At 58.7% G+C, this 24,139-nt stretch overlaps 1 protein-coding gene across 5 annotated transcripts in view; it reads right to left on the reverse strand.

Annotated features, from left to right (window-relative positions):
* HDAC5 (histone deacetylase 5) overlaps positions 1–24,139 on the reverse strand; it is a 38,578-nt gene that overhangs the window by 8,363 nt on the left and 6,076 nt on the right. Inside the window, exons 3-14 of one of the 5 annotated variants that reach the window (XM_078437089.2) lie at positions 18,174–18,331; positions 16,886–16,957; positions 5,703–5,962; positions 5,454–5,598; positions 5,233–5,347; positions 4,804–4,934; positions 4,526–4,672; positions 4,324–4,436; positions 3,876–4,007; positions 3,427–3,649; positions 1,190–1,401; positions 631–924 (exon numbers count right to left, since the gene is read on the reverse strand). In XM_078437089.2, coding sequence (XP_078293215.1) covers positions 631–924; positions 1,190–1,401; positions 3,427–3,649; positions 3,876–4,007; positions 4,324–4,436; positions 4,526–4,672; positions 4,804–4,934; positions 5,233–5,347; positions 5,454–5,598; positions 5,703–5,962; positions 16,886–16,952 — 1,839 coding nt within the window. In that variant the 5' untranslated portion in view covers positions 16,953–16,957; positions 18,174–18,331. Of the gene's footprint in view, positions 1–630; positions 925–1,189; positions 1,402–3,426; positions 3,650–3,875; positions 4,008–4,323; positions 4,437–4,525; positions 4,673–4,803; positions 4,935–5,232; positions 5,348–5,453; positions 5,599–5,702; positions 5,963–16,885; positions 17,434–18,173; positions 18,332–24,139 lie in introns of those variants that run through there. The other 4 variants (XM_078437088.2, XM_078437087.2, XM_078437086.2 and 1 more) reach the window with 4 other exon arrangements.

Consider the following 24,139-nt stretch of genomic DNA (forward strand, 5'->3'; position numbering starts at 1 on the left):
CCTTCTCTTCCAAACCTCCCCCTTCCCCCATCTCCTCCCACCAGGGACAGGAGGCACTCCAGCCTTCACCATCTCCACTTCCCAGGAGATAGGGGGGTGGGGGGAAGGGATGAGTCACGCCAGAGTAGCATTGAGGTAAGAGGCTGGGAGGGACGGGGGCGTGGGAGGGGGCAGGATGAGTCAGGCCCGGAGGGCTCGGCTGTGTCCGCAATGAATGGAGTGCGTTCTAGGTGCAGGGGGACTGTAGTAACAGCGGGGTGTGTGTGTACACACGCGCATGCTCGCAGAGACCAATGCGCAACCGGCCCTACGCAAGCAGAAACGCAGATACACAGGCCATGTGCGCGCGCGCGCGCGCGCACACACACACACACACACACACACACACACAAGCAGCCTGTGGCAAGGGCAGACACAGACACAGGGAGGGGCTGGCAGACTGGGGCACAGATGGCTCTGAGACCAACACAAGCAGCGCCCCCTTCCATAGCCCCTTGTCTCTTTCCCACTCTGCTTTGGCTCTCTTCAGAAAGCCTGGGAAGCGCAGACCAGGGAGAGGGAAAGGCAAAGATGGGAAGGGGCTGCAGGGGACAGAGGGGTGGCGAACAAGGGCCGGGGTGGAGGGAGCACCTTCTTGTAACCAGCACTGGACTCCTCCGAGTCGGGCCCCTCCTCAGTGCCGCTCTCGCCCTCCTCGTCCTTGACCTGGATGCAGTCCTCCTCCTCCTCTTCCTCCTCCTCCTCCTCCTCCTCTTCCTCCTCCTCCAGGTCTTCCTGCGTACTCTCACTCTCCGTGGAGCCTTCCCGGGGGATGGTCAGGGCCCCCTCCCCAAGCAAGGCCTCCTGCTGCTCAGTCAGTTCCTCCTCTGTCTCCTCGGGGTGGGTGGTGGGCTGCCGTGGCAGCTCCCCAGTCTTGGTGAGGATCTGGGAGCAGAGCAAAGGGACACGCCGGCTGGAAGGGGGAGCGACCGTGCGGTCCGTGGCCCAGGAGGGTCCGTCCTCCCTTTGCCTCTCCCTGGTAGCCGCCCTGCCCGTACAGAGCTTCCGCGTGAGGCAAGGTGGCAACTCGGAGCAGATACGGCGTGGGGAGTGGCCCCGGGCGTCAGCCCCCGCTCCCTGCCTGCCGGCCCGGTGCCGTCCGGTGTCCTGCCCCCAGCACAGCCCTGGCCATTCGCCTCCCCCAGCTCACCTTGCCCAGCTGCAGCTGCTGTTGCTTCTGTTTCTCCAGGAACTGCTGGTGCTGCTGCTGCATGACCAGCTGCTGCAGGGCCTGGGGGCTCTGGGGTAGCGGGGAGGACTGAGTGCGGCTCAAGGGCCGGTGCCGCGGGAGCTTGCCCACTGTCCGCATGCTGGTGGCCACACGTTCACCTGTCACCAGCGGGGACTGCCCGTGGAGTGGCACTGTGCAGTGGGGAAAGGCGAGTAACCATCACTGTCGGGGCTCCGGGCTGCCCCCCCTCTACCCCGAGGCTTTCCCCCTCCTGGAACACCACCACCGACATGATCAGACGAAACCTTGGAGGGGCCTGGGGCACCCTGCCCCCAAACCTGAGCCCCCTTCTTCCTCCTCCCCACAATGCAACAGTTTTGTGGCTCAGAGCCACTGCCTCCTGTAAGCCATCCTGGACTCACCACTCTCTCTCTTTGATTCCCTTATGACTGCACATACGGTCTTAGGCCCTCAGTATGGCTGAACAAGGACTAGCTTTCCCCAACGGCAACGAGACCCCCCTGATCATAGACAAGGATCCCATCAGGTGGGGAAGTCTGGGGGCCAGGATCACTTGTCTTTTAAGCAGAACCTCTTCTGATGCCACCAGCTGCTTATGGTCTGACTGCCCAAAGCTGTGCCATCCAATCCCACAGTTGCAGCCACATGTGACTCCTGAGCACTTAAGACGTGGCCTGAGTTGAGATGTGCTCTAAACATGAAATACACACTGGATTTCCAAGACAGTATGAAGCACAAAGTAAATGGTCTCATCGGTAACCCTTTATATTGATTATATGCTGACATGATAATATTCCAGACCTAGCGAATTAAACATATATCAAAGTTGGGGCACCCAGCTGGTTCAGTCGGAGGAGCGTGAGACTCTTGATCTCAGGGTTGTGAGTTCAAGCCCTTCGCTGGGTGTGCACAATAACTAAATAAATAAAATCTTAAAAATATGTATGTGTACGTGTATATATATTAAAGTTAATTTCACCTGTTTCCTTTCACAATTTTTTTAAAGCTTTTATTTTTGGGGTGCCTGGGTGGCTCAGTCGGTTGAGGGTCTAACTCTTGATGTCAGCTCAGGTCATGATCCCAGGGTCATGGGATCAAGCCCCATGTCAGGCTCTACACTAAGCATGAAGCCTGCTTAAAGATATTCTCTCTCTCTCTCTCTCTCTCTCTCTCTTTCTCTCTCTCTCTCTCTTTCCCCCTCTGCCCCACTTGTGTGCTCTTTAAAATAAAAAATAAATGAAAAATAAAAATAAAAAGATTCTGGGGCACCTGGATGGCTCAGTTGGTTAAGTGTCCAACTCCTGATCTCGGCTCAGGTCACGATCTCACGGTTCGGGAGATCAAGCCCTTCACTAGGCTCTGCACTGACAACATGGAGCCTGCTTGGGATTCTCTCTCCCCCTCTCTCTCTCCTTCTCCCTCCCTTGCTCACGAGCTCACGTGCACACCTGTGCATGTGTGCGTGCTCTCTCCCTCTCTCTCTCTCAAAATAAACTTTAAAACAATGAAATGAAATGAAATGAAATGAAATTCAAATTAAAAAAAGATTTTAAGTAAGCTCTACGCCCAACACGGGACTCAGACTTACAATCCCGAGATCAAAAGTCACATGCTAGGCTGATCGAGCCAGCCAGGCGCCCCTCTTTTTATATATATTTTTAACGCGGTTCTAGAAAACTTTAAGTTGCATATGTGGCTTGTGTTGTATTTCTTTTTTTTTTTTTTTTTTTCAACGTTTTTTATTTATTTTTGGGACAGAGAGAGACAGAGCATGAACAGGGGAGGGGCAGAGAGAGAGGGAGACACAGATTCGGAAACAGGCTCCAGGCTCCGAGCCATCAGCCCAGAGCCTGACGCGGGGCTCGAACTCACGGACCGCGAGATCGTGACCTGGCTGAAGTCGGACGCTTAACCGACTGCGCCACCCAGGCGCCCCTGTGTTGTATTTCTACTGGACGGCACTGCTCTGGAACCTGAGCACATCGCAGCAATCGATGTCGTCGAGAACAGCACCTGGAGGGCTGGAGGTGCTCGATAATGTCCGAGCAACGCGATACAGAAGAAATCAACGATGCCATGGAGGGGAGCTGTGGTAGAGCTGAAGAGTGTCCCCGGCTACTCCCTGGTGGTTGCCTCGCGCCCTCGGAGGAGGAGCCTGACACCCACTCCCTCGCACAGCTGCCGCCCCCACTCACCAGCGATGAGGGTGCTTTGCTGCCGAGCCTGCTCCAGCAGCAGCACGTGCTGCAGCAGGGAGGCATGCCCGTGAGGGCTGGTGTCACCCTCCAGCGCCACGCCCAGCAGGCAGCCGGGGATGGAGGATGTGCTCATGAACTTGCCCGTCAGCGCGCCACCCTGCCGCAGGGACTGGAGGGCCTGCCTCTCGGCCTCCTGCTGCGTTGACAGCTTCGGGGAGGCCTGGGGGAGGGAAAGAGAGACGGAAATGAAGGAGAGGCACATACCATGCCCAGTCCCGCCAACTTTGGATCGGCATCCCTCACCCACCCACCTCCCACCGCCCAACTCTGAGGAAGGCCATCTGATCTCCTTCGGGGCCTTGTGAGGACAAAAACCCCAGCTGGGGGCACCCAGGACCACAAACCCAGACACCAGAGGGAGGATGGGGCGTGTGCCTCACACTTACCGTGAGGTGCGAGTTGGTGACAGTGACTGTGGCCTGCAGCCCTAGGGAGATGTTGGGCAGAGAGGGAGACGTGTAGAGGCTGAACTGGTTGGGGGAGCTGTCCAGAGGGAGGGCCCGGTGCTGGGGGAGCATCTAGGGAGCAGTCGGGAGAGACAGGCATGAGAGCAGGCAAAGGCAGGGCCACCTGGGGCCGAGGGCTCTGAATGGTGCCTCGCTCCCCGCTCCCCACACCAAGCCCCACCTGGGCAGTACTGAGAGATCATAGTCCTTCAGAGGCCCATGGGACAAATCCCACTTAGAGGCAACAGGTCCCTCTAGCCTGTCCACGTGGGCGGAGAGGTCCCTGCCGGGTACTCTCAGCAAGACAGACAGGAAGGAGCTGCCTTCCTTCTTCCAAGGGAAACAGAGCAGCTCTGGCCCGCCCGCCCAGCCCTCAGCAGGCCTGTACCTCAGTGGGGATGTTGGGGACTGAGCCAGTAAAGCCATTCTCAGCAATGGTGCTGTGGGAGCTGTTGGGAGAGCTGGGGCCGGAGCCTGGTGCGCTGTTACACACGGACGACACTATGGGAGAACTGGCTGTCACCTGGGCTTGCTCAGAGCCACCCCCCACTCCCAGGACCTCAGAACAGGAACAAAAGAGGAGGCCTTACCTCCAGGCCCAGCACCAGTGATCTCAACAGCTCTCTTCTTAAAGGTGCTAATGACTGTCCCATCCTTGCGACGCAGGAGGGGACTGCTTCTCCGCTCAGCCACCTTCTGCTTTAGCCTCGAACGCACTTTCAAGTTGGGTTCAGAGGCTAGGGAGAAGGTAGGCAGGGCTCAGATACAGCTACACGGATGCGCACACGCCTGCAGCCTGGCCCCTTCACACTCCCACCCCTACCTCCAAGGAGCCATACTCTGGGAGGCCAGGTTGGGCACTGCTCACCTGTTTTGCGGAGGGGGAAGTCATCGCGGCTGTCATAGGGCCCAAGCAAAGGCAGTTTGTAGGAGGGAGGCGTCCCAGGGGGGCCACTCTGGGGAGGGGAACTCTGGTCCAAAGAAGCATGGTGGGCTCCCCTGGGGGGTGTGGGGTGGGGATGGAAACAGACCTAGATTATTACCCAGCCAGCTGGGCCTGCCACCTAGTGGCAGTCACATTTAGGAAATACCCACTGCATAAAGGGACAGGAAGTGAATCTGGGGAGGGGAACAAGGAGGGAAGCCAGGGGTGGCAATCTCGTCTCCTGAGAGAGATCGCAGGGCCTGTATCTAGCTTCCGGCCAGGAGCCCCCTGCCATCCTGCAACTGGGCAGCCCCTGATGGGGGGGAGGGGGGGGACGCACCTCTGTGACCCATGCCCGCCCAGGGCCATTACCAGCATTTGGGATGCTGTGGGAGGGAATGGTTGAGGCCGCCTGGTGTGGGCTCCTTTGACTTCGACAAGAGGAATTCCTGGAGCCTCAGCTTCACCTCAGTGCTGGCGATGGCACCTGCAGGACAGGGCGCCGCTGATCTGGGTGCTCAGGGCCAGGAGTCCACAGCTTGGGGGCTGGGGGGGGGGGGGGGGCCGCAGGAGCGGGAGGCCCCAGGCCTTACTCTCTTTGCTCTTCTCCTTGTTTCGCAGGATAAGCAGCTGCTGCTCCAGCCGCTGCTTCTCCAGCTCTTCCTGCCGCTGCTGCTCCCGCTGCCGCTGCTGCTCCAGCTCCTGCTGCCTCTTGGCCGCCAGCATCTCCTGCTGCTGCTGCAGAGGCACAGGGAGGGGGCAGGGGGAAGGAGGGATGGGGTGAGCCAGGTCCGGGCGGGGGTCGGAGGTCTGGGCAGCCCCCCCGCGCCCCCCTCGCTCACCTTGAGGTGCTTCTGCAGCTGGACCTCATGCTGCCGCGTCAGGTGGTCGTGCTGTTTCTGGAACTCGGCGAACAGGAGCTGCTTCTGCAGCTGCTGCTGCTGCTTGAGCGCCAGGAGCTCCTGCTGCAGCTGCTGCTCCCTCAGTGAGGGGTCCACAGGGCCCGCCAGGGCACCCCGCAGCTCCGCGGGGCTGGGGCTGCCTCCACCCCCGCCCCCCATGGAGCTGGGCATGGCTCCCGGCAGCACCGGCTTCACCTCCACTGCAGGGAGAAGAGACAGGCGTCAGTGAGCCCGATCCTACCGCTACTAGGCCGTGGTAGCCATGCTGGGGGCCCAGAAAGCTCCCCGGCAGGCCCACTAGATCCAAGAGAATAGATGGCAGGCGGGGTGGGGGGTGGAGGCAGTCAAAGCCCTCTGCTCCACAGAATCAGTGTTCTTCCTTAATTGAGGTCCAAGCCATGAACTTCAATAAGAAAATACGCAAAAGCGTGAAGCACGGCACCGGGAAGATTGTGAGTGCTCAACGCGTAATAAATTGTCTTGTTAACACCACTGGGCATCTTACACGAGTTACCTTCCTAACGAGAAAGCCGGGCTTTAGAAAGGTTCAAGTACAGGGACACCTGGGTGGCTCAGTCGGTTAGGTTAAGCGCCTGACCCTTGATTTCAGCTCAGATCGTGATCCCGCCGTTCGTGAGATCAAGCCCCGACTCAAGCTCCACGCTGAGTGTGGAACCTGCTTGGGATTCTCCCTCTGTCTCTGTCTCCCCACCCCCCAAAATAAATAAATAAAGTTAAAAAGAGAAAGAAAATAGGTTGTTGTGTTTTTAAAAGTTTTTTTAATATTTATTTAGTTTTGAGAGAGAGAGAGAGACACAGAGCATGAGCAGGGAAGGGTCAGAGAGAGAGGGAGACACAGAATCCGAAGCAGGCTCCAGGCTCGGAGCTGTCAGCACAGAGCCTGACGTGGGGCTCGAACTCACAAACTGTGAAATCGTGACCTGAGCCTAAGCTGGCCGCTCAACCAACCGAGCCACCCGGGCGCCCCGAAAGAAAAAAAGGTTTAAGTACATGACCAAACACACACAGCCAGGTGATCAAAGAACCAGAATGTGAATCCAAACCCTATGCTTTTAACCACTATCCTTCCCATGCCGCCTCCCCACCTCTCAGCATCACACATTCCCTGCCAAGAAACCTAAAGAAACTGAAGCACAGAGGCTGGTTCTAGAACTGATGGGGCTGGCAGCCAGGGCCCTTGGGAAACCCAGGAGAAGCCTGTGGGGACCCTCAGGACACCCGTACCCTTTCCCCTTTTCTCTGCCCCACACCCAGCTAGGGAAGATGGGGCCCAAGGGAGAGGCTGTAAGAATGGCGCGGGGGGGGGGGGGGGGGGTGTGGTTGGAGCAGGACTCAGGGAAAGGGGGTGCAGGGCTGCACCAAACCAGGGACAGGAGGGGGCTGGGAGTCAGACTCTGCTTCCTTTGCTGGATTATCTCCTTTCAACAGTTTTATTGTAATTACCCTGAAAATGCCGCTATATATAGAGTGAGCCAAACAGCAGCTGTGCCTGGGGGGAGGGGGAATGAGAGAATGGGCGGGCAGGAGCAGGGAGGAGGTGGGAGGAGGAGACAGGAAAGGAAAGGGAATCAGACAGGAAGAAGGGTAATGGCAAGGGGGGCGGAGGCTGGAGTTCAGGCAGAGATCTCAGAACTCTGGTCTCAGGGAGAACCCGCTGGGGAGGGGAAAGGGGTGGAGCGGTCTGCTGGGTCCCAAGACTTCGGGTCCAGGCCCCCATGCGGGCAATGGGCTGAGGGGGCCCCAGGGAGAGGCAAATGTTCCAATGGGCTTATGGGAAGCATGGGTCTCGACCTCTTGATCCCTGTACACTGTCCTCTGGTCACTGAATGTCACTCCCCACCACTGCCCCGTGGTTGCCAGGGCAACTGGGCAAACACCACACCAGCAGGGAGCCCCAAGCCCAACCCACACTCCACAGAGCCTCCAGCAGGAAGGGGAAGGCAGGCTACCCACTGCCTAGGAAGGAGGAAGTGAGAGAGGCAGGGCCGACCCACCTTGTTTCTTTTCCATTTCATTCTCCAAAGAAAGCCCTCACTTTTCTCACTCTAGCCCAGGGAGGCCACAGGGAGCTGGGAAGACCTTCCTGTGGCAAGGAAGGGCCTGGAGATGGAAGGACCCCAACATCTTGGTGGCTACCAGTGTCTCCTCCCCTCATAAGCAGGGGTCTGCCCAGGCCCCCATCATCGATCCTCATCGGGAGTGGAGAGGGAGCTGGGAGAGGACTAAGGGCTGAGCTAAGAGAGGCTTCTAGACCCTGTGCAACTCATGGGCCTGGATCTCTCCAGGGAACCCATACTGAATGAGTGTCACCCAGGCAGGGGCAAAGCCTGCTGAAGGCTAAGGCCCCGCTACCACCCTTATGCCTGAATATGGCCCCTGGGACCCAGTGGAGGTGGGGATGGGACGGTAAAGCCTGAGCAGAGCATCTCGGTCCCCACCAGCCCCTTCTCCGCCCAGCACTGCTAGGCACATTCCTCTGCGGTTTGCCCGCCAGCCACACTGACGACTCTGTGGCCACGAGGCCAGAGCCACATGTGCAGGAGTGGCCAGATGTGGCCAGGAGGGTGGGGTTCCATACACAGACACACACACACTCGCTCACTTTCCCTCCCAACCCACGTCCTGCCCCAGCACCGGGAGGAAGCGCCCTCGGAAAGGCCCTGCAAAGGGCTTTTCTGGAGGTGGCCGACCCCACCCAGGGTGCAAAGCAGGGTGACAGCAAGGAACCAGCAGCCAGCCTCAGGTCTCCCCAGTGCTAGAAGTGCTCAACAAAGCCCCAAGCCGGCTGGAGAGTTATCTATTCCTCAGTGAGGCTGGCTTGGCCCGTGGCACTCTGACCACTCAGCCAAGAGGAGGACAGGCTTCAACCTGCTGCTCCCGACGGTGCTGGGGCTGCTGGGGCTGCAGGAGCCGGATGCCTGCCAGCCTGCCTGCCCAGGGAAGGGCAGGGGTCCAAGCACTCCTGGCTCCCAGCAGATAACCCTGCTAGGGATGGAACTACAGCCAGCAGTGCTGGCTTCCCTTGCAGGAGCCCTGCAGAGAGGGCACGGGCTCAGGCAAGGGGAATCTCCCACCAGGGCTCCCACGCAGCCGCCGCCACAGCAGAGATGCTAGGCCCCAATGCAGTGGGAGCCACAGCCCCATTGGTATGCAGGTGGCAGGACGGCCAACGGGCTCCGGGAACAGCCTTGTTCCCATGCAAGCAGGAAGCACAGCCAACTAGAGAATGTTAACCTGCAGGCCTTGGGAGGGCCTTGACAAAATGCAGCACCCCAGGGCTCTGCCGGGCCATAACCTGGCTCCATCTATGATGGAAGGGGTGACGGCTGGGCAGCTGGAGTCAGGGAAAGGATGTGGGGGAGGCACAGAACTTCCTGGATGAAGTCTGCTGGGCACAAAACCTAGAGCCCGGCTGGCCTTGCACCCCCTAGAGGATTTGTGCCCTCTGCCAGCTTGGCATGAGTGGAGCAGGTGGCAGTGGCTGCCATTAGAACCAAGCACCTGGCAGGAGAAATGGGTGTGTCAAGATAAGAGAAGGCTCTCGACCGCCTCCTGGTGGACCAAGAAAGTGGGAGGACGTTGGAAAGGGAAGAGAGGGGGGTGGGGTGGAATTTTCCCTAAGAGGAAAGGCTGGGAACTCTGGCTAGCAAAGAGCCCCCTGAAAGGCCAGGAGAGGGATCAGTTGGGAGGGCAAGGCCCTGGGTCCTTCCCCCAGCCCCCATGCCTCCTTCTGACAGAGAGCTGTAGAGAACAGAGTGGAAGCCAGACAGCCCACACAGTAATCTCTCCTACAGAGGGAAGCTAGAAGGGTCCAGGTCTACCCTGCTCCATACTCTACTCCTGAAGGACTCTGCCCCCTCTGCCTGGGAGTGGTGGCCTTAGGAAAAAGTGGCAATACCATCCTGTCCTCGGCCTTCTGCAAGACTGACTCACACTGCCTCCGTGGAGAAGCCCCAGCCCAGGTAGGTGAGTGGGCAGGGCTGCGTATTTCTAGCCATCCGAGTGGCCCCACGCATACCAGGCGCTGGCTCAGAAGGGGCCACCCTGCCTAGCTCACAGGCACACCTGGGCAGTGGCGAAATCTTAACAATGACACTTCTCTCCCATCCATCTGGGCCTCCCGCCTCTCCATGAACCCCAGCAGCCCAGTCGGGGCTCCCACGGCAGATGGTTCGGGTGGCGCAAGCAGAGATAGCCTGGCTCCTCAGGGGGAGATAGTACAGGTGCTGACGGGACAACTTCTGGGACGGCCACCAGCACAGCCTTAGACCAAAAGGAGTGTCCGGACAAAGAGGGACAGAGCGGGCAGGAGCTCTGGGACAGGAGGAGCAGGTTTTCGCGGTACTTTGGGAACAAGGGTTCAAAACGAAAAACAAATCTGGTTGCTCCAGGGCACGGCCAAGCTGTCCTCCTGCTCTAAGCATACTGCAAGCCATGCCCCAGCTCCAAGCCCTCAAATGGAGAAATCACCAACTCCAGAATACCTGTCACCCAAACCCTGGCAGCGGATAGATGGCACCTTTCATTCCCCCTGGAGAAGACGTAGATGGAAGGGGCCAGCACAGCGAGTGGACCCGTCCAACAGACCTAAAAAGCTTAACGCTGGGTTCTAAAAAGACCCTGCTCCCAGGAGCCACCAGCCACAGAAGGCTAGGGGGGAAGGAAGGGACCCAGGGTACACAGAGTGTGAGAGAGGGGTGAGCTGAGCTGTTTGGGACAAACAGGACCAAAAAAAAAAAAAAAAAAAAAAAAGAATGAGGCCTCTGCAGATACTCCCTGGATCTAAGGAGCTACCCTATCAAAAGAGGGGAAGGGGGGAAAAAGGCCTTTGAGATCATTGTTTCGGCCCCCTCTTTTGCACAAACCTCTTAGGCCTCTGTGTAGAAGATTCCACCGGCTAAGTAGCAGGGAATCACACCCTCTGAACACTAACCTAAACAGCCTGGCTCCAATGCGGGGCATCCCGGGCCCTCCACACCCGCCAGCCTGGATAACTGGCCCCACTGGAGAGCAACGCGTGGGCGGCACCTTCCACCAGCACCCCGTACCCTCAAGAGCTCCCTCTCCACGCGGGGCAGTCAGCAGCTTCCTTAAATGGCCAATGACCTCGTTCTGTCCCTCCGGAGAATGGGAAAAGGGGTTTGTCCTTTCCTCGGCCTTTGGGAAGGAGGCAGGGAACAGCCTTTCACACTCCTCCCCGTGATGCCGATGACTCCTCCCCACCAAGGACGGTTTCCCAGGATCTATTTCTGTGCTCTTACGTGACTAGTGAGGCCAATTTAGGCTCAACAGGTTCTACCACAATTCAGACGGTATTTCCACATGTGCGAGCTGGGGAAGACTCTCACCTAGCAATCGTCACAGCTCCTCACGTAACGCAAGCAGACACATCACATAATGGTTAAGAGCCAGGGCTCTGGAGCAAGAGAATGCCAGGGTTCAAGTCAGGCTCCGCCACTTCCCAGGGCAAGGCACCGAGCACCTTCTCTGTGCTCCGTGCGGGCATCTGTGAAATGGGAGTAAGACTAGTACCTTCCCCCCAGAGCGCTTAGGCTCAGGGGAGGACACGCCGGGGAGCTTGGCGCTGTGCCCGGGAAGATCTCAGGAGATGCTAGTCAGGGCTGTTACTAATGGCTCCTGGTATCTGTTTCTATCCTCGACCCCTCTGGCAGTCTAGGTGAAGATTTCGGGACCACTTCTCAGAATGTTTCTAAAGTGCATGATACAAAATACTTAGCACTACGCCAAGCTCAGACCCCCGCCAGAGCGAGGCCTCAGCTCTCTCATTTCAGACTGTTGCAAGGTCACTCTGTGGTCCTGTCCCGATCAAAGCCCTGCCTGTGGGGCACAACATGAACTGGACCGGCCAGCGGCGAGAGATCCCAGAGCCAGAGAAGGAATCCTGAGAACGGCCTCCTCCCAACCACAGCACATCCAGGCTGTTTCTGCTGCTTTGCTACCTCCAAGAAGGGCCGCTCTGTCCTCTGCGGCTCAGCCCACGGCCGTGGCATCCCTCTGGTCCCTCAAAAGCATTGCTTAGCCCAGAGGAGCAAAGGTTTCGATCCCTGCTCTGGGGGTCCCGACTCCAAGCAGTCAGAAAGCCTTCTCTGGTATCTAACCTCACTCCACCGCAGGCTCCAACTGTCTCCCCAGTACCATCCCACATCTTCCTGGGCCCCTCTTCTGGAAAGGCAGAAGCAACGTGCAATTGACTTCAGAGACTCTCAGAATATCAGTGCAGGATGGGCTCGCAGATCAGCAACTCAACTTCCCAAAGTGACAGAGGACAGTGAGGCCACAGATCAAAGAGATCTGTCCAACATCATCTGGAAGGGAGGCAGGGGAGCTAAGGCTTAGCTCAGGTCTTCTGGCTCTCCATCTGCCTCCCACTAAAAAAGAAGAAAAAACAAACAAACAAACAAACAAACAAACAGGAGAAACCTTGAGGGCTGCTCCTGCATTTAATGAGAGATGGGGCAAGGAGCCAAACTTTGCATTAAGGATGCAGGGATCTAGATGGGGCACCCCGTTGGCCTCCAGAACACCAGAGTCCAGGAGCACCAGTGAGAAGGGGGCTGAGTGGTTGGAACCCCCAGAAATCTTGAGGCAGACCGGGCCTCTGATGGACCTTAAGCCTAGGGGGTGCAGAGAGTCCTGGTGCAACGCACGAGCATCTCTCACTGGTGAAGAGAGAGTTACTCGCTCATCTCAGACAGCTATCTGGAAGAGAAACAGACTCACTTCTCCCAGCCCCACCATTTCCAGGAAACACTGGGGCACCAAGCGAGAAGCAGTTAAAAGGCGCATTAATCGCAAAGCCTGCAGCTGTCGCTGGGACTGCTCACTCCACACCTGGGGTAGACAGCAGGGGCCCCAGGGCAGGGGCTCTGCCTCCACTCCCCCTCCACCCCCCCCCCCCCCCCGCCCGCCGCAAGTACAACGCAGCCCTGAGCATCCAGCGGGGTGCCCTGCCCACCTGGCCACTTGCCATAATCCTCCACCCCAGCTGGGGTTCACACACCTGCTGCCCAGCGTCTCAAGACACCCCCCCTCTGCAGACCGCCAGGCTGCCGGGGGCTGTGTTTGACTCTGACCGGGGCCACAGCCTTCCTCCCGGTGCGGTCAACCCTTCTCCGAGGAGTCCCAGAGCCCACTGAGGGCTTCCGGGGATGCTGGTGACAACCACAGGCAGGCTGCCGGGCCCCACGACCCCGTCCACATGATTCCTGTCCACACAGCCCTTATTCCAAGCGTAGGCCGGGTCTACACACATCAGAACCATTTGACATGCGTCCCAAATCCTGGTTCCTGGGTTGCCCTACAGAATCCAAACCCTTCAGTGGGGGAGGGCAGGGGCGAAGCCTTGGAGCTCTGCATTTTAATATATTCCCTTGGTATTTTGGATACGACTGAAAGTTGGAGAACTACTTTTTCTCACTGTGTCCCCGGTCCGGCTGCACTCATTTCTGCTGCCAACCTGACAGCTGTTACAGCTGTGTGTGTGGACACAGTTAATCTGATTTCCTGTCTGGCAGCTGTGCAGCAGGGAAGGGACAGCTGAGGGTCTCAAAAACAAGAAGAGGTGATGAAGTCGGAGGGGCTGGGGGGGGGGGGGTGGGACGGGGGAGGGGAGGCTGTCTGAATGCGATGGAGTGTTCAACTTTGTTCCTGAGCCCGCTTCTCTCCTGAAATCCCTGCAGGGAGGGGGAGAGCTGACCAAGTGGCTCCCCACTACTCATAGAGAACAAAGTCTCCTCTCAGAAACCTCAGAAGTCCCCCCAAAGCCAGACTGGTCTCTACTCTCCAGGAACACAAACTGGAGAGGCACAAAGGCAGGTTGTGGATACATGCTGTGTATACAAAGAGCAACCAACTTAAAGGGGCAAGTTGGGGCTGAAATCTAGCCCACGCTCCAATTGCTAAGCCACGTGGCCTGGCGTGAAGATGTATCCACCTGGAAGAAGGACCCCCTCTAAAAAAGGTGCACAAAGGAACGCTTGTGTGGGTTGGCCGCAGCCCTTCACAGAGACCTGAATCTGAATCCCAGCTGTCACTTACTCTGCGACCTTGGGCGAGTTCCTTAACCTCTCTGATCTTTCTCAATCGTACAACATGGCTAATAATATCTTCCTAAAAGAGACGAGGTAAGGAAAGCACCTGATACTCTTGTCACTTAGTGCATTATAATATTAGTTCCCTTCCCACCTGAGCCTCGCCCTTCCTACCTTCCCCGCACCCCTACACCTACACACCCACACACCCAGCCAAGCTGGGAATGGCCTGAAGAACGTGCATAAGAATATCCAGGGGAAACCCCAATACCAAACCCCAACCCCATGGCACTTCCCAGCATTCAGAGCATCCCTTCCTGGCACAGGCAGGATTCACACCCTCCCTCACTGGGTAAAGGAGATTCCTCTTCCATGCCTGCTCAGAAAATCCGGCACGATGCCCAAGCATCAGCTCTGTCCAGTCCAGGCCACAGGGGAATCCAGAGCCCACAGAAGGGTGACGGGGGATCCCCCAGAACCGCATCTTTGGGAATCCCACACAGGGGTGCAAGCTCCGAGGCTCCCCAAGCTGCAACCAGGCCTGAGTGAGGGGAGTGCCCACTGTGGGCTGGGCTGTTGTAGAGGGGCCAGGCAGAGACCGCACCCGTCAAGGAAGACCTCTGATGGCACCATTGGCAGCTGCAATCTGTGCCCCTCATCAAGCAGCAACAGCAAAGAGTGCCCTGCATCCCCCGGGAGCACCCCCTGCCAAGGCTCTGGCTCTCCCATGGGGGCAACTCACCGTATCTGTCTACTCACCCAGAGGGCCAAGCCCCAGAATAGAACCCAGGAATCCTGACGTCAGCTCTGGACGCCAGCCCTTCAAGCAACATTCATTCACCCATGTGCCAGGCACTGTGCTAAGTGATGGGGAACAAGACAGCCCACGGAGCGAAGGATAGCCCTAAAACAGGGTTCCCAAGATTTGCCACTGGAGTAGGCAGAGTCCAGGGTAGACAGCCACCCCGGAAAGTCCTCTTCCCCAATCCCTCGGGCTGGGGAGGCCTGGCGACACACACTGCCCAAGAAGCGTCCCTGGACACCTGCTTTTTTAGCCACAGGCTTTTGCATCCTGTCTGGAGACTGATCAAGAGATGGGGAGAGGAGGCGGGAGGGGGTGGGGGTGGGGGAACACCAGGCTGCCTGGGCCCTCATGGCCGTGTTTATCCGGGGTGGATTTTTTTTAACCCAAAGGTTAAAGCGTTTCTATTTGAAACATCTATTTACATTCCAGAGTCCAAAAAAAAAAAAACAAGGCAGCCGAGCTCCAGGCCTATATCTGTCCCCAGCCGCGTCACAGACACAGCATCAGAGCTGCGCAGGGGGAACATTCTTAGCCCTCTCCCCGAGCCGCTGAGGTGACTCACACCTCCCTCCTGCCAGCATGGACCACACCACCGATCAGAAGGCTAGGCAGTGCGCGTGTGGCGGGGGCACAGGGATCTAGAGAGAGATGCTGGCAGGGGGTGGGGGGGTCTATGCAAGGACAGGAGGCTCAGGGAAGGGATAAGAGTAGCAGGGTTCCAGCCCACAAGGATTCTGAGGTCTAACTTGAAAGAAGGTAAGAGAACATGCTGAGGAGGAAACTTCAGGCCAACCGCCAGCTGCTGCTGGGAAGCAAGGGACAGCGGGGAGAAGGGCAGGATGGGTGGACCGATATGGCATCTGCCTGCAAGCAATGCTCTACACAGTCAGTCCTCTGCTCTCTAAGAGACCAGCTCGACTCCCAGGGGCTTCAGGCCGGGTCTTCAGTTAGAGCCGCTGGCTCAACCAGACCAGGGTTAGAGCGCTCCTGTGTTTATACTCCCTCCCAGTGTAGGTCCTCTGCACGGCCAGCCCCCAGGGTCATGCCCCCAACACAGGGGCCTGCGTGGGCACCCTGCAGGGCCGGTTCCCAGGGTTATGCCCCTTCCCTAAGAAACACTGCGGGCATCACTGCCCAGGCAGATGGCAGGCCTTATCCCAAAGATTTTCCAAAACTTCCCAAAACATTCATCCTCTCACGTATCCTAGTTCAGCTGCAACCTCATCCTTGGACAGCTTAGAGCCAAATCACAGGTACCCACGGAGGCACACAGCTCCCACCTTCCAATTCAAAGCCTGGGACCCACACCCACTATCCAAAGGCAAAGACTCCTGATACATATGCACACAGACACCCACACCCAAGCACCAAGGCACTGCCAGGAGGGGCCAAGCGGGCATGGGGCCAGCAGGCCCCTCCCTAGAAGAAGCATCTTGTGGTGCCGGCCTGGTGGGAAGGCTGTGCCAGAAAGGCCTCATGCTGCCAACAGGTTCCTGAGAGGAGGGAGGGAGTGGCCCAGCTCTGGGGGACCCCACCCCCCGGCAAGAGCCAAAAATGTCCCTACTGATAAAGTGGCAGTCCTAGGGGGTCCTCAAGCCCATAAGAATCAGAGTGACATGCCTTCGCCGTCATGAGATGGGATAAAATCAAGGCCAGACAGAAGGAGAGATGGGGAGCTAAGGAAGTCAAGACCCCCGACACCCCAAAGCTGCCAGCCTCTACCCAACCCTACCACAACTGCCTCGCGTCTGGGGAACTCCTGACTGGGGACTTGCAGAAGTCACTGCCCCCAAGAACTCAGTCACAGGAGCTGGGGTGGCCTTTACTCTTGTGAACACTCAGCAATGGCTCATGCCCCTGTCCAGACCTGGGGAGCAGGCCGCTGGGAGGCAGGTCACTGACCCACTTCCTCCCCTCTGACCACAGTGCCAACTAGGCCAGGATCCTCCAGTACTCCACAGCCCCCAGCAGCTTACGCCGACCCTGCCACCCTGCCGGAGGCCAAAGAGACTCCAGAATGCAGCAGAGTGCAGCTGGAGGGCACGGCGGGAAGGCAGGTTTGGGCCAGGGAGGGCAGGGGAGTCGACTTCAGTGAGCACGGCTCCCCTGACCACACATTCTCAACAAAGCCCTCCAAAAACATCTAAGCAGGACCCCATCGGGGCAATGCTCGGAGCCAGGTGCTCAGCCCCAGGGACAAGGATGCCCAATGGCAGAGGGCAGGCGGGGACAAGCAAAGCACTTACCTGCCACAGGGATGCCGTGTAGAGGGGTCCGAGGCAGGATTTCCAAGGATGGTTCCCGGCCTGACATCCCATCTGCTGAGAAACAGGATTCCGTCTCATAGATGGTCTGCAGCATCTCCACGAGCCCCTGAGCCTTGGGCACCAGCAGCATGCCAGGGAGGGGGCCGCCAGAGGCGGGAGGCGGCCAGAGGGAAGGTGGTCGGGCGGGGCCCTCACTGCTCAGGGGCTCCCCTAGGCCACTGCTGCTGGGACCCGTGCTGTGGGGAGGTGCCTCATCCGGCCCGGGCACTCCTGGCGGCAGGAGGAGCCAGGAGGCTCTGGAGCTACAGGCCCGGTTCTCCTCTAGAGGGGCATGGGACCACTGGCCTTTCCCCAGCTCCCAGGAGCCGGGGTATGGCTGGGCGCTCAGGGGACAGGAAGGGGAGCTCAGCAGGCAGGCGGGCTCTCTGTGTTCCCTCCCAGCCCTGGGTGACAGCTCTGGGCCTGGCTCCCTGCTCCTCCTTCCCGAATGAGCCGCCGGCAGCTGGCAGGAGACTGAAATAGCAGTTGGGGGAGGGCCCTGTCTATAAATAGGTGGAGCATGCTCAGGGAGCCGCCGGCCGGCTGCCAGGAGCCCGGGCCTGGCGGAGGCCCCATGGGGGGGGGGGGGGGGGGGAGGCGCGTTCCACCCCAGGAGGAAGCGCCAGGCAGGGGGATGGGAACAGGGGAGGGCCTGCACTCAGGGCCAAGGCCACAGAAGCGGGTGGCCAGAGGCTGAGCTGGAGAAGGGCACAGGCCAGAGGACCCATGTGTTCAGGAGCCGCTCTGGCACTATTCTTGGCAGGCGAGGGGCTGGAGACCAAAAAGCCAGATTCCATCTCTATGTTCCCTCTCGCCATCAGAGCAGGTAAAGAAACCAGAAGGGTCTGGGAGAGGGTGGCAGACAGGGCCACCTGGCCTAACCTCACATCTTCCCTGGAGTCCTTCTAACAGCCAGATGGGAGTTGATTTAACTTCCGCCCTCCCTCGGAGCTGGAAGGTGCCTCCCCACCCCCTCAACCAGCAGGGAGACCCCTGAGCAGCAGCTAAATGGCAGCTCCCTCCTACCCACTAGGGGTGTCGCCTCCATGGGCTGCTCCACTTCCTTCCAGGGGGCAGGGAGAGTTCCTCGATAGGCCTTGCGGCATCCATGGAAGGGAGCGGGTGGGGGGGGCGGGGCGGGGGGCGGGGGCACCTGCCCACTCTGGGCACACGGAGCTCCTCCCTGGCTATGTACCAGGTGCGATGCTAACGGCAGCACATACATCACCTCGTTTACTCTGCACGATGACCTCAGGAGATAGGTGCAGATGGGGAAACTGAGGCAGAGATGAAGTCACTCACTCTAGGTCATACAGCTGCTTAAATGGTAAGGCCGGGATGTCTGAGGCTCCAGTCTGAGTGCTAACCACCACAGCCCACTGCCTCCTACACAAAGGAACACATGAAGCTGCCCCAGGGTTTCCATTCACAGGTACGATGACCCCCAGTACCCAGGGAGGAAGACACGTGAGGACAGAGCCCCTCTAAGAAGACTCCAGAGGCTGCCAGGATCCAGCCCTTCCTGACCGGCTCCAGGCCTGGCACGGCAGCCCATGCTCCTGGGGCCTTACTGGGACCTAGGGCTAGTGCACACGAGGACCTGTGACACCCGCCTACCCTGCTCACTGCTGGCTCGTCCCTTCTCCTCGGGTTATACCTCCCACTGGTACAGAGATCCCACTTGGCCCCCTGACCTCACTGGAGCCTTTTAATAGCCTGGTTATTCCTGGGTCTCGGTCCCCCTCCCCCTTCCTGATGTCACGGTTGCTATTTTGGAGCCCCCTCCTGGCCCCTCCTTGCCCCCAACTCCAGGCACGGAGCCAGGGACACCTGTCCTCTCCCTGGACTGGATGACCTCACCCTCCTGTCAGGAGCCCTGAAGGAGCTGGCCAACCAAGGACATGGTAGCCGTGGCTCCTGCAGCCCGGTATTCTAGCCAGCTTCTGCCAAGCAGGGATGACAGCAGAGGGGCCTCCTGCCCTCAGGTGGGGGACCATATAGACAGGGAGGTGGCAGAAATGGGCTTTCCCAGGCGCTAGACGAGCTGATCTTACACAATAAGACAGACACTGGGGTGGAGGGCGGGAAACAGGACCCGAACAAAGATCTGGAGCTTCAGCTTCTCTGCCGAGGCAGACTCTAAAAAAATGGTGATGCGGCAGTGCTCCCCGCAGGGGTTTGGCGTTGGCAGACATCTCAGGGTGGGTCTGGGGACCTCATTCACCACCTCCTGCCCCAACCTCATCCTGGCCAACCAGACTCTCTAAAGAGGAAGGGAAGCAAAGACCCCAAGTCCCCTCAGTGAGGGGATGGGCAGGAGACTCAAGGCAGCCCAGAGAGCCAGGGGCAGGAGCCCCTCCCAGCTCAGGACTCCACCCACCCACGCTGGGAGCAACCAGAAGGGCTGGCTAGCCCTGTCCTGGCTCTCTCTGCCTGCCCCAGGCACGGGAGAATATGGTCGGGGAGCCCTGTTCTGGAGGAAAGGAGGTCCTCAAAAGCAGAGCCCCCAGAACCTGGAGCAGCCAGAAACATAAGGAAAGAGAACTCCTTGCATGGGAAAGATAGGAGCACCCAGGAGACTGGGCAACCAGAGGTGGCCACAGCCTGGGGCTCGGGGCAGTTCCCAGCACTGTTAGGACTTCCTGTAACAGCACGAAGTGGGAAGCAAAGCGTCAGACAACCAGACAATCCTCAACGCACTTCCCAGAATCCTCCAGGGGAGCTGGAGACGAGGCCTGGGGTGAGAACAAGTGGCTTTTCTCCTTCTGAGATTCAGGTGATGCGATAAGGTCTTCCTCATGTCCAACCCTCAGTGTTTCCCACTCTATAGCCCCTCTCCTCGTGGTTCATTTCCCTGTCTCCAGGCATCCAGCCCCCCACCATGTGTCATCCCACAAACCTCACAGAGCACCCACCAAGCCTAGGGTGCGTGAACGCCATTGGCAGCTGGCACCATCCCCTCCAGACCACAATGATCTCATTCCCTCCCTCAGAGGCCGGCCTCAGGCCTCCTAACCTTCCAAATCTAGAGGAGGGGAAGAGGCCATTGCTGGCTCCTTGAGTTCCTCCAGGCTCCCATTTCCTGGGCACAAAAGGTTGGGGTAGCGCCCTGACCTAAGAGAAGAAAGCAAATCTTACTCGTGCACAGTGAAAACCCGAGGGCTGGCTCAGGAGCACCCTGGATCGAGGGAGGGTACCAGGTGCCCTGCGGCCCTGGGGACATCAGGCCTGCCTGCCCTCCAGCTTTCTCCTGCCCTTTGAGCCCCCATCATGCTGGAGCCCGTCAGCCCCATGGCACCAGACAGAGCTGCCGTGTGCCAGGTTCCACGCTAGGTGCTGGCTGAAGCCTCCCATTTGAAACCAAGTCCCGGAAAAACGTGAACACCTACTTTGGCAGCTTTCACATCCCCTCAGGGTTGACCCTGCCATCCCATCTGAGCCTTCAATCCCTTTCGACTCATGAAGCAGGGAAGAGGAGGGCGGAGCAGATCCCAATCTACAGTAAGCACAGGTGTGCCAGGGGGCATCTAAGTAGAGAGTCCACTTCCCAGACCCCAGGCCCACGCCCATACTGACCCACTTTCTCCTTCTCGGGGCTGGGTGCCTGCCTCCCCTGATGGGGGGGGGGGGGGGGCGTCAGAGGCAGAGCCTGGGCCCGAGGCTGGGAGGCAGGACGCCGAGGTTCCTGGCTCCACCCCACACCCATGCCCCAGTTTCTCTGGTCACCCGGAGGGGGCAGCTGCCTTCCCTCCCTCCTTCCTGGGAAAGGGAAGGAGAGAAAGTGTGGAGTGTGTTGGGAGGTGCTGGCCAGGCAGGTGTTGTCATGAAGCTTGTCTCCCCTCCCACGCTGGGGATAAGGAACCTGGCCGCCTCCTCCTGGGGCCCTGCCGCCATCCAGACTGGCTCCCACGGCGGGCCTCACTCTTGCCCTCCCTTCTGAGCAACAGCACAGAGGACGGGGCAGGGACCAGCGCAGGCCTCGGTCCCAGGTCCCAGGTGCCAGGGCATCTCCTCCAACCTGGCCTGTTTGAGCCCAGACAGGTGGCAGGTTCTGTCAGTCCTTCAACCCCACTGAGGGGAGCAGAAACGACCAGTTCCAGAAAAATAAAGAAAGCCTCGATCCTTGAGCCCCCTTTGGCTCGAAGAGAAGCCAGACACCAGGGAGTGGCCTCCTCAGGGAAGCAGGCGGCCCCATCAATGGCCTCTGCCTGTACTCCCAAGATGGCAAAAGAGGCAAATCAGGTCAAATGCTGGCATTCAGCCCAGCCCAGAGGTAAGTCAATCAGCTCCTACCCCCGGGGGAGGAGGGGTGAGCCCCAGAAGCAAACTGCTCCCTCTGCCTGCCGCCCCTCACCCAGGAGACTCTCTCCCACTAACTCGTTTGTTAGGAGGACAGGGATGGACCATCTTCTATTTTCCTTCTGTGTCCCCTCCGTAGGCTGAGCTCAGGGTTGGGCACGCTGGGGATACTCAGCAAGCACTGGCCAAATAGGAAAGCTCCCACCCTGAGAGAGTGGAGGGAACCAAGGAACAGTGCTGTTCTGTGCCCTAAGGAGAGAGGAGGGAGTCTTCGGGGATTCAGGAGAGGGAGAGGGGTGCTCAGGGGCCAGGGCACCCAGGTCCCGGGCACTACCCATTCTCATCATTCCTACCTCTGTCCCCAGCCCCAGGGCCCCACGCTCTTTCTGGGGCTCCCTTCAGAGTGTCCACGGGCCAAGTGGACACCCACCTGCCCAGCTACAGTTTCATTTTACTTCTGCGGAGCCAAAGGCACGTGCTTTCCAGGCCCATGCGAGGCACAGGCACCAGGAGCCCCAGCCCAGATACCGCTCTGAGCCCTGGGAACAGGAGACGCGGGGGCCCCTCAAAAAGGAAGAGCTGTGTGGAGGCCAGCCATCCCCCCCTCCCCCCCCCCCGCCCCAGAGCAGCTCTGCCTCCGCAAGGAGAGGCAGCCCCGGAGCCCCAGGAAAACTGGACGGGAAGAGCCTCCGGGCGACGATCCCCAGCTCTGAGGCCTCTCCACAGTCCTGAAATGTGGTTCCCAGTCTCTTGGCCCCCTCCTCCTCTAACTCCTTCCCAAACGTGAGAAGACAGCATCTCCCCCTGCTGGGGGGATCTGGAAAACCAGCCAGGAGGTGAGGCCAGCTCTCCAGGCCCCAGAGGCCCCTCCTGGCCAGGCTCAGCAGCCACTCCCAGGCTGCCTGCCTCCCGCGCTGGTGGACACCTCCATCTACCACCACACTCCTACCAGCTCTGGCAGAACCAGCTGCCAGGGGAACCTGGGCCACCAGCATCTGGCAAGGCAACCTAGTGACCGCATCTAGCCAAGGGTGATGTTTTTTAGCCTTTCGCTGTAAGGGAATAAAATCCCAAAGCCGGGAAATGTCCTTCCCAAGCCACAGCCAGATGCCTCCGGGCAGTTTCTGTTCCCTTGACCAAGGGTTTGACCCAGGCTCAGTGTGACTGCAGGTGGCGCCTAGATAGGTCAGCACAGTAGCTCAGAGGAAAGGAGCAGCTGGGCCCTGCTGCTGGGCACAAGCGACCAGGGCACAAGCGACCATGCCGCAGCAGGGCCCAGCTGAGGTGGGCCCGGGACTGCAGAGAACCCACCAGGCCTCTCCCTTCCCTTGGCCAGCCCCGCCTCAGAGGAGGAAGCAGGAAGTCAGAGCCTCCCCCAGCACGGGAGTCACCCAGACCTCTCCACTCTAACTCCCGCCACAGCCCCCAAAGGTTGACTGAAGGCAAAGACAGAGACTAGAGGCTCCAAAGGGGAAACAAAAACCCTGCAGGAGGGGGCTCAGCAGGCAAAGCTGATGTGGGGAGTCTTAGGAGTACAGCCCTCACCAGCCGGGGCCCTACTCTGCCAGCGGCCCATGCCCTGAGTATGTCATGCCGGAAAGGGGAAGGGGCACAACCTTGACCAAAACAAACGGCGCAAAGCCAAACAATCCCCCCAGCTGCCAGCTTCCCTGAGTCTACAGAACCCCTAGGACCCTGGTCAGGACCTCTGCCACAGAGTGCCAGCACTGGGTCCCCACAACAGAAAGCATCAGGTCCAGGGCGCCTGGGTGGCTCAGCTGGTTAAGCATCCAACTTCGGCTCAGGTCATGATCTCACGGTTTGTGAGTTCGAGTCCCGCATCAGGGTCTGTGCAGACAGCTCAGAGCCTGGAGCCTGCTTCTGATTCTGTCTCCCTCTCTCTCTGCCCCTCCCCCACTTGTACTATGTCTCTCTCTCAAAAATAAACATTAAAAAAACCATCTTTTTAGGGGTGCCTGGGTGGCTCAGTAGGTTGAGCACCCAATCTTGGCTCAGGTCATGATCTCACGATTCATGGGTTCAAGCCCCTCATCGGGCTCCGTGCTGAGAGCTCAGAGCCTAGAGGCTCCTTTGGACTCTGTGTCTCCCCCTCTCTCTCTCTGCCTCTTCCCCGCTTGTGTGCGCTCACGCTCTCTCTCTCTCTCTCTCTCTCTCTCTCTCTCTCTCTCTCAGAAACAAATAAACAAAATAAACATAATAAAAAAAAAATTTTTTTAAGAAAGCATCAGGTCCAGCAAATCCATGATCAGCAATGAGATGGGAGAAGCCTTGGATCCTGATGCTGCTTCCATCCTGCAAATGGGTTTTCATCTCTAGGCCCTAGTTCTCTTGCCTCTACAAGATGGGGAAATATCCCTCTACCCCTACGGAAAAAGATGTGGGGGACAGGCTGGGCTGGGGTGGGGGGGCGGGTAAAATGGAACATGATAGACTCTGACCCTCTAAGACTGTGCCGAAGGAGACAGCCAGGGAAAGAAGGTAGTTATTACTCTGACCACACTGACCCATGACCCTCCTGTGAAACTCCTGAGGGTCCAGCTCGGGCCACTTGGACACATCCTCATGGGCATACACCCAGACCCACCCATCCATAAATCTGCCTGGAGACTCACCCATAGACTATTTCTGGCAGTACTAGGCAGCCTCCTAGGAGCAAAGGGGACTAGGAAATTGCAGGGCCAAAGACCCCAAATTAGGAACCCACCATGTCCAGGGCCCAAGAAGAGAGGGGGTACCCAGACTCTAAGGAGAAAGCCAAGACTCCTCTACCAACACATCACTGCACCCCTCCATCCCGGTACCACACATCCCAGCAAAGGCTAAGGCCAAAGGCCCTGCGAACCTCCACTAAGAAAAAAACATGGAACACAGGGA

The sequence above is a fragment of the Panthera onca genome, chromosome E1, assembly GCF_046562875.1.
Source record: "Panthera onca isolate mPanOnc1 chromosome E1, mPanOnc1 haplotype 2, whole genome shotgun sequence".
In the NCBI taxonomy this organism is placed as follows: domain Eukaryota; kingdom Metazoa; phylum Chordata; class Mammalia; order Carnivora; family Felidae; genus Panthera; species Panthera onca.